The sequence below is a fragment of the Musca domestica genome, unplaced genomic scaffold (genome assembly GCF_030504385.1).
Source record: "Musca domestica strain aabys unplaced genomic scaffold, Musca_domestica.polishedcontigs.V.1.1 2, whole genome shotgun sequence".
NCBI lineage: Eukaryota > Metazoa > Arthropoda > Insecta > Diptera > Muscidae > Musca > Musca domestica.
The window spans coordinates 41,830,754-41,840,507 of NW_026712249.1; the positions used below are offsets into that span (position 1 = coordinate 41,830,754).

General features: G+C 35.7%; 1 protein-coding gene across 1 annotated transcript; it reads right to left on the reverse strand.

Annotated features, from left to right (window-relative positions):
• Positions 1–3,174: 3,174 nt before the first annotated feature.
• On the reverse strand, positions 3,175–7,649 carry LOC101901592 (cytochrome P450 6g1). Its single transcript, XM_005186701.4, has 3 exons — positions 7,191–7,649; positions 3,552–4,328; positions 3,175–3,483 (listed from the first exon to the last, which is right to left on the reverse strand). Exons 1-3 carry the CDS (start codon positions 7,647–7,649, stop codon positions 3,196–3,198), a joined length of 1,524 nt encoding a protein of 507 aa, XP_005186758.4. The 3' UTR covers positions 3,175–3,195.
• Positions 7,650–9,754: the final 2,105 nt, after the last annotated feature.

Consider the following 9,754-nt stretch of genomic DNA (forward strand, 5'->3'; position numbering starts at 1 on the left):
AGTTTTGCCATCCACCAAATGAAAATTCAGTTTTTCCATGATCTGCATGTGTGTCCATATCTACATCGTGGCAGGAAAAATGCTAGCAACTTTCAGGCGAATATGCTTAGTTAGTTGACTGACATTTGTTGTCTTTGTATTTTAATTTTCACGCTCTGTTTGCTAGAATGACAGCATGATTGATTGCCTTCTGTGGGGAATTGGACAGAGTGGCATGAAAGCTCATCTGACGGGTGGTGGTTATCGAGGGCTATCGAGAGTAAATTACTCATGCCAAAAAAAGAAGGACAATTGCAAACAAAATAGTTAATTTGATTTTAAAAGGTTGAACTATTTGAGATGGAGACGAAATATTGAATTGAAAAATAATTTTGGTCACTTGATGTTTTAAAGGGCCTTGAAGGTATATAATAAATCTGCACAAAATTATAGTCGGGCGGGACAAATCCTATTACATTTCACTTACACTGTAAGGCAAATAAAAGAAACCCGTATGTGCCTTAAAGGTTTAATTTTTTGTGATTTATTCACGGTGTAAATTGAAAATGGGGACTTAAGAAGAGTCATTATTTTGAATATCTTGGTTATAGGTACTTATATTTGCGCTTAACTCTAGTTTGATAAAAAACTCTCGGATTTTTTGGAAAATTTTCTTCCAGACGTAGGTTTTTGTACCCTAGTTCCAGGAAAGTAGTTTTTACTTGGGGCAGTACCCGGATGCCCGGATATTTGACCCGGTATATTATTTCGATGAGTTACAAAGTATAGTATTTGTCAAATTTCGGAACAACTCGAGTTCAGTAAAAACTCTCGGATTTTTTTACATTTTTTTCCAGAGGTAGGTGTTTGTACCGGACACCCGAAAATTTGGCCAAAACGTCCGGGTCCAAGACCCGAGTTAAACCCAAACCCACTAAACCGATAGTAGCATTTGAAAGTTAATTTTAATACCTTATCAACAAGTGGTCACATTTTGGTGTTATTTAAAACAGTCGGAAGTTGTATGAAAATTATTGATTATTCGGACCCTATTTTTTTTTTTTAAATTCTCAAAGGTCGAAAATTTGAGAGTCCACAAAATATATATCAAACTGTAGCTTACAATCTAACCTTTCCAAAATGCTACAATATAGTCCATATCGATTAAGTAGCTCCTGGTCTTACCCGGATCTTGGACCCGGACTTTTGGGTCAAATATCCGGGTGTCCGGGTCCGTTCCCCCAGGAAAATATACTCTCCCAAAATCAGGGTTCAAACACTTACCTCTGCAAAAAATTTTAAAAAAATCCGAGAGTTTTTAATAAAGTAGAGTTGATCCGAAATATGACAGGTACTATACTAACTCATCGAAATAATAGTTTTAGACATAACGAAGTATATATATATATATATATTCTTGATCAGCGTAAAATTCTAAGACGATTTAGCCCTGTCCGTCCGCCCGCTCGTCCGTCTGTCCGTACGTATGTTTTAATCACGCTGGAGTCAAAACGAATAAAGCTAGGAAGCTAAAATGTTGCACAGATCGGTCTTTTGTCTGCAGACACCTCAGGTTCGAAGATGCGCTACATAGGTCCACGATATCGTATAGCCCCCATATAAAGGTAACCCCCGATATTCGGTATTTCGATGATTTTAGCCACATTTTTGAATAAAATGATCTAAAAAATTATACTAGAAGTTCTTTCTAAGCACTTTACCCCCTAGAAGAGAAATGTCTATATAGTTCCACGATATCGTATAACTCACAAGCAACGGTACCACCGATATTTAATATTTTGACGATTTTAGGAACATTATTCACCGGAGAAATTTCGTATTTGAAGTTCCAAATAGGTATTACAGCCTGTGACAGAAAATTGTCTATGCAGGTCCAGGTCTTCGTATAGCTCCGATATGACGATACCTCCCTATATGCGTTATTGTGATGATTTTCGTATTTGAATATTTTAATGGCTTATGGCAAACATTGCCTATACAGTTCCACATCTTCGTTTATACCCCAAAATAAAGGCTTTATTTGATATTTTTAACGGATTTTTCGAAAAGTACTAAATGGTTCTAAATTATATATTGACTAATAGGGCTGGAATCCCGAAATTTGATATTAAGGTCTCTGTTGGTATCTGAAATTCAGATATGCAGACGGTTTTGGAAAAGTTTACTATAATTGCACGAAAAGTACTAAAAAGTACTAAATTAGTCATTGGGTGAAAGGATAGAACTGGAATCCCGAAATTTCATATTCAGGTCTCTGTTGCCATTTGGAATACAGATGTGGATGTGGGTTTCGAAAAGTGTACTATAATTGAACTGAAGTCCTGACATTTAATATAAATGTGACTGTTGGTGTTTGATTGAGATATGGAGGTGATTTTAGAGATGTGTACTATAATTGTTCGAAAAGTATTATGTGGCTCTAAGTTGGAGATTGGGTGAAGGAGTAGAGCTGAAATCCCGAATTTTATATCTAGATCTCTGGAATTGAGATATGGAGTTGAGTACTATACTTGTACGAAAAATACTAAATTTGGTATTGAGTGAAAGAATAAAGAGAAGGAATAGTGCTGAAATTCTGAAATTTGATATTGATGTTGCTATTTTTATCTGCGATTGAGATATGAGGCAGGTATTTGAAAAGTGTGCTATAATTGTACAAAAATTACTAAATTTGGTATTAGATAAAGGAATAGTTATGAAACCATACAATTTTATATTGCGACAACTGTTGTTGTCCAGGATTGAGATATGCAATGGGTTTGCAAAAAAAGTACTGAAATTATACGAAAGGTATTAAATATTACTAAATTTGATATTGAATGAAGGGATAGAGCTGGAATCTAAAAATATGATTTTGAGGTCTCTGTTGGTATATAGTGTTGAGATCTTGAGGTGGTTTTGAAAATACGTATCATTGCAAATTATTGTAATTGTACTAAAAGTACTAATTTTAAATCACTATTGGTTCGTAATAGGCAGCACCTTCTGTGGCAAATAATTGGCTATAGAGGTCCGCGTTTTTGTACAGCCCCATATTTCTGTAACAACAGATATTTATCCTCAAGTCATCCCTCAATGGATTTTTTTTTTCATTTTCCAAGTTCCTTCCAAATGACGAAGGGCATTAAAAGTTCGGCCCGACAGAACTTAGTTGCTTTTCTATTTATTTTTTTATGTTTTTATTCAAATTTCAATCTATTTCCACAACGGATCTTTTATAAACTCCAAATTTATGTCATCCTTACATTCTAACGTCAGCATATTTGGATTGAAAGACATTCTCTCCACCGTCTGGGGGCAGTGACGTATTTTGTAGTTTTTAAGGAAATATAAAACCCCAACTTTAGAAATCAACAGCCCCAAACGGCCGCCCATACAACTGCGAGGTCCCAAACCGAATGGTAAATAGGCATATGGGGATATACCCTCCTTATTTTGGGGTGAAAAACGTTCAGGATCAAACACCTCGGGATTTGGCCAATACTACAAAATAAAGGGGGGCAATAACAAAAAAACTACAAAAAATGTAATTAAAAGAGGTTATGACTCACCAAGGGATCCCGATGTATGGCATAATTCGATATAAATATTGGCATACCATTTGGTATTGTAAAATCATGATAGGGCTTCAGGGAAAATTCCTGATCTCTTGCATTATGTTTGCGTTCCAAAAATGCCACCGCAGGGTACAAACGTAAACTTTCTCTCATTACCATTTCCAAATACTCCATGGACTTAAGAGCATCATAACTAACCTCACCCTTGCCCGCAATCAACACCTTTTCGATTTCCCTGCGTAATTTTCGCTGCAAATCAGGATATTTGGCCAATTGATAGAGGGTAAAGGCTATGGCCGACAACGATGTTTCATAACCGGCCACAATGAAAACAGCCCCCTGTGCCAATATGGCATCAATATAAAGATCCTTATCACGAATTTCTTTATTTGCTCGGGCCTCCTTCACCAGGCGTATCAATGTGTCAATTAAATCATTTCGCTCCTGGCCTGATTTTATCCGTTCATCCATTACGTGCTTGAGACAGGATCTTAAAAATGTGTCATACTTTTTACGAAACATTGTCGCCCGTATATGTTTCGAGAGTTTTGGCAGCAGGAACATTACAAAATGTTCATGAGCTGGTATATTTTGATGATTGTTGTAATTTTGCGAAGCAAATTCACTGTAGGGATTTTGAAAGCTTCCAACTTGTATGCCATAGCCGGTCGAGGCAATGGCATCGGTGGTGAAGAGACCACAAATAGCTTTAATTTCGGCTACAAAGTTGTCACCTTTTTTCAGTAAATATTTTTCCAATTCATCACCTATCTGAAAAGAAGAAATGGAAGAGCTTTTTTAGTACCAGAAACAGAAGAATATAAATGAAAAACATATTTTTTCATGACGTAATTAAAACAAAACAAATTAAAAAGTATCAGTCGGTATTTCCTATAGAGGTATAACCTCAGCCAATATCCGATTGTTTAAATATATTTTAACTTCTGTTATGATTATTCAAATACCCCTCTAAGGAGTAGGTGCCGAAGGAATGGACCAATATTGTCCATTTCGTACCGAACCTAAAGAAATATGATATAAATATTGCGACGAGCCAGATTCGGCAATATTGGTCACTCCAATTCGGCAATTATCACATACCTCATATAAAGTAATGAGGTATGTGATAATTTTTAGAATATATAAAAATGTGCGTGAGGTACCAGAAGTATTCCTTTTCATACTTCATCTAATACGGATAAAAACAAATGTGTATAGGATGAGATGAAAAAACTGCAACCAACTTCAAACTGCTATCATTTCTAAGCCACTTGTCCGACGGCTGTTAAAATTGTTCCAGCGATAGCTCATTATATTGTTTACAAGCGTACAAAAGCATTTTGGTGAGGATTTTCCACAAAAAAAATTATTCGTAATGGAATTCAAGCGTGATAGTGTGATTTCTTTATACTTTATACTATCATTGGAGCACTCCAGCATTTAAATTGTGAATAAATCTTTTGTGTCTCGTAACATCTCTCGTTACCGTGATACTGGTAGCATAGCCCGATGTCAAGGAAGTGGACGAAAGAAAACAGCAATATCAGCAGAAATGGTTCGAAAAGTAAAGAAGCGAATTGATCGAAACCGGTGTCGTAGTGGTCGAAAAATGGCTTGTAAACTGAAAATATCGCACTAATCCATTCGGCAAATATTGTAAAATGAGCTCGGGGTAAGGCCATTAAATTCTAAAAAATGCAAGAACTTACAACAAAACAGAAAGAAAATAGACTCAAAAGAGCTAAAGAGTTGCTTCGCTTGGCCGAAAATGGTGAACTGCCGAATTTGGTTTTCACCGATGAAAAAAGATTCGTTGTCCAGCAGTTTGTAAACAAACAAAATGATCGTGTTTACTTGCCAAAGAGGTCAGCTGAAAATGTGCACTTTCAGTTGGCCACCAGAACTCAAGCGCCGGCCATGGTGATGGAGCTCATATTAATTAAATAAACGTTGTTTTTATAAAAACAACAATAATGGGATTTCGCCTGACGATTTTGCAACAACAAAATTGCTCATATTAATTGACCGTGGCATCAGAATAAATGCCGAACATTATAGCGAAAATATTCTGGAGGCTGTATTAAAGCCTTGGGCACCCAAATATTTTGGCCGCAGACCTTGGACATTCCAACAGGACTAAGCACCATCGCACTCAGCACCCAAGAATGGTTTCAAAATGGCGTTCTTAGCTTCATTTTCAGCGCACAATGACCACCAAAATCTCCGGATACCAATCCGTTGGACCATTGTGTCTGGAGTATTTTGGAAAGCAAGGTTGGCACTAAAAAATACCAAAGTGTCGATCACCTCAAGCAAGCACTTCGCCGGGAAGGCCATAATTCGTGCCAAAGGTGACCAATTCGAAGAAATCTAAACTTATCTAAAATTTGATGCTATTTCCGACATTATGGCGATTGACTTTGTTGCAGTTCTCACCCTGTATAGTACGCATTTGCAAAGCCATTACCAACAGAGACCTCAATACCAAATTTCGGGACTCCAGCTATATCCCTTCACTTAATACCCAATTTGGTACTACTTAGTACTTTTTGAACAATTATAGTTAACATTTGCCCAAACAGAGACCTCAATATTAAATTTTAGTATTCCAGACCTACTCTACCAAATTTAGTAGCATTTTGGTACTTTTCGTACAAATTTAGGACGCATTTCCTAATCACCGCTAAATCTCAAATACAGATAGAGATCAGCATTTTATTTTAATCTCAAATTTTTTTCTGTCCCATTTTTTCTCTGTCCCATCACCCAATGCCTAATATAGTACCATTCAGTACTTTTAGTACAATTACAATACACATTTCCGAAACTATCCCCATATATCCAGGTTACACATCAATAACGACCCTAATCCCAAATTTAAAACTGCGAGCACTATCTTTTCACCCAATACCAAATTGTACCAAATATAGTACTTTTTAGTACTTTTCGATCAATTTAAGTACACCTTTTCAAAACCAGCTCCTTCTCTCCACAACAGACACCAGATCCCAACACCAAATACCAAGTCCTCAATACCAAATTTCGGGATTCCAACCCCATGCATTGACGCAATACCAAATTTAGTAACATTTAGTACTTTCCGAACAATTATAGTACACAATTCCAAAACCACCTCCATATCATAACAACAGACACCAACAGTAACATCTATATCAAATTTGAGGATTCCAGCCCTATCACATTCACCCAATACAAAATTTAGTAAATTTTAGTACTTTTTAGCCGAATATAGGACTCACTTACAAACCACCGCTATATCTCAATTCCAGATACCAACAGTTATATGGATATCAAATTTTAGATTTTTTTCTCTGTCCCAATACCCAATACCAAATTTAATAATATTTAGTACTTTATGTACAAATTAGTTCACATTTCCGAACCACCCCCATATGTCCAGGTTACACATGAACGGCAACCCTTTGATAATACCAAATTTCAGATTTCAACCTCAATATGTTCACCCAATACCAAATTGTACGAAATATTGTACTATTTAGTACTTTTCGGGGACTTGTAGTACACATTTCCAAGTCCACCTCTTTATCACAAAACTACCCTCAAATTGGACCAATTTTTGACACTTTCAATTTCAATTTTTTTTAACCTTACCTCTGTGAGCAGTGGAAACATCAACTTCAATTTTCCATTGGTAAATGTGGGTGCCAATTTCTTGCGCATATCACGCCATATCTCATATTTGGCAAAGAACAAATTCAACGAACCAAAACGATCGACACTCTCATCGATGCGACAGTAGCGATCATGGAAATTATAAAACTCCTTAATTAGTACAGATTTAATGAGCAACGGTTCTCGTATGACCAATGCCGGTTGATGTAGTACATAAATACCCACAACGGGTTCCTTTTCCATACTCCGATAATTGTACATATCGGCAATGTGTAGGGCAACATTTTTCTCCATTCGAAAGACATCTTTAAGAGTGCCAATTAGGGGCAAGGGTTTTACATACGGTATGTCATGGCGTTTCCAATAGGTGTAGGTGCGACGACACCATGCAACGAAAAGGGCAACTGCTATTAAAAGCAGATATACGAAGAAGGACATTGTTGTTGTTTGTTTTTTTTTTTTTTTAATAAATTCAATTATTGTTCGCCAGCTTTGTCCAATGCTTTTAATTCAACTAACTGGCCTGTAATGAGATTTTCAAAAATCTCATATTTTCCAAATGATTTGCATTCGATTGGCCTTGACTTACATATGTGCTATATCAATCTTCGTTGATATTTACACCCGTATAATTTCTATATATTTTTCTTGAATAATCAAGACAGTAGATTCAAATATCAAAGCCCATTAATATTTAGATTATGGAGTTCAACAAACGCTGTGTATGTGCACGTTTCAATGCAAGTCTTAAATTGTAGATTAATCTAACAACACCAGACAAATTGATATACTTGCTTAGCAATTTAAATTCATCAGAAACATTCATATGGGCCTACAAATGTTTTTAATGTAATATAGAAAAAACAACAAAGAGACGAAAATCCGCTCATATTGATTTGATCTCATGTAAAAGTAATAAAATAAAAAAAATATAATTTTTCTATATAAAAACAAGTAAAAAAGCAGTAAATTCGGCCGGGCCGATCTTTGAATATCCACCACCATTTAGAACGATTTTGACAATTTTCAAAAAAAATAAAATTCGTTAAAATCTTAAAAATACCGAATGTATCCGTTATATTAGGGTCTATACAACGACGTGGACCTACATAGGTAACTTTTGTCATAAACAATTATAATATGCAAATGCGAAACTTGAATGAAAAAAATCTATGAATAATGTAGCAAAAGTCCCGAATATAGGGTGGTACCGTTATTGTGGGGCTATACGAAGACGTGGACCTGCGCAGACTATTTTCTGTCATAGGCTGTAGTATCCATTACGAACTACAAACACCAAATTTGAAACAATTCCAGTGAAAAATGTCGCTAAAATCATCAAAGTATCGAATATCGGGAGGTACCATTATATGGGGGCTATACCAAAACGTAGGCCTACATGACCCATATTCAATACCAAAAGTTCTGCAGACATAATATACATTTGAGTAAAATTTTATCAATCTACTTCAATTCGTTCGGAAGCTAGAGTGATTTCCACAGACAGACAGACGGATAAACCACCTGTCCGTCTGTCCGCTAAATCGACATAGAATTTTAATGCTGATCAAGAATTTTTTTCATTCATTCATTCTTTTAGAATGAATCTAAAATTCCATGGTGGACTTTTCACTGACGAAATAACGGGCACTTACTAGATATACACCCTCAGCAATAGACACCAATTTACGTATATCCTTTTTGGAGGACTTTCCATAAAGATTGGATTAAATTGATTATTAAAAATTTCTATTACAATATAATACATGTTCGCTCCTGACATAAGTCTGACAGAAATGCTACCACTGTCCATGTTTGGGCTAAGATATACATATGAAGGTACCAGAAAGAGCAGACAGTTATATTCCATATTAACACTTCCTCTAATGTAAATCAAACCAGTAAAGAAAGTCTTAAAGTCGGGCGGGGCCGACTTTATGATACCCTACACAACTTTGGTAATTTAGTAGAGCTGCGCATAACAATTAAAACGCTATGATTATAATTATAATTTAAAGTTAAAGTTAAAGGACTAAATATGCCGAAGCATTTGTAGTTTTTAAACTCGGACTTGTATTGCCCATTTGGTGCACAATTAATTTGAAATTGGATAAAAATATATATGGGAGCTATATCCAAATCGGAACCGATCTCGATAAAATTTGGCAAAGATATTTCTGAGCTTCTGAAAATTTGGCAAAGATATTTCTGAGCTGATATATTTCCCTGAATATCGTGGGTATGGAGTGCATATTAGGGCTGTGGGTAACAAATATGACAAATCGGATGAACAGTATATATGGGAGCTATAGCTATATCTGAACCGATCTTCACCAAATTTGACATATTAGCTTCTAAACTCAATTCGGTCGTATGTGTCAAATTTCATCCAATTTGGGCTAATATTAGACGTTTGGTGCACAATCAAATGTAAATCGGACGAAGTTATATATGGGAGCTATATCCAAATCTGAACCGATCTCGATAAAATTTAGCAAATGTATTTCTGAGCTGTATTTGATATATTTCCCCAAATATTGTTG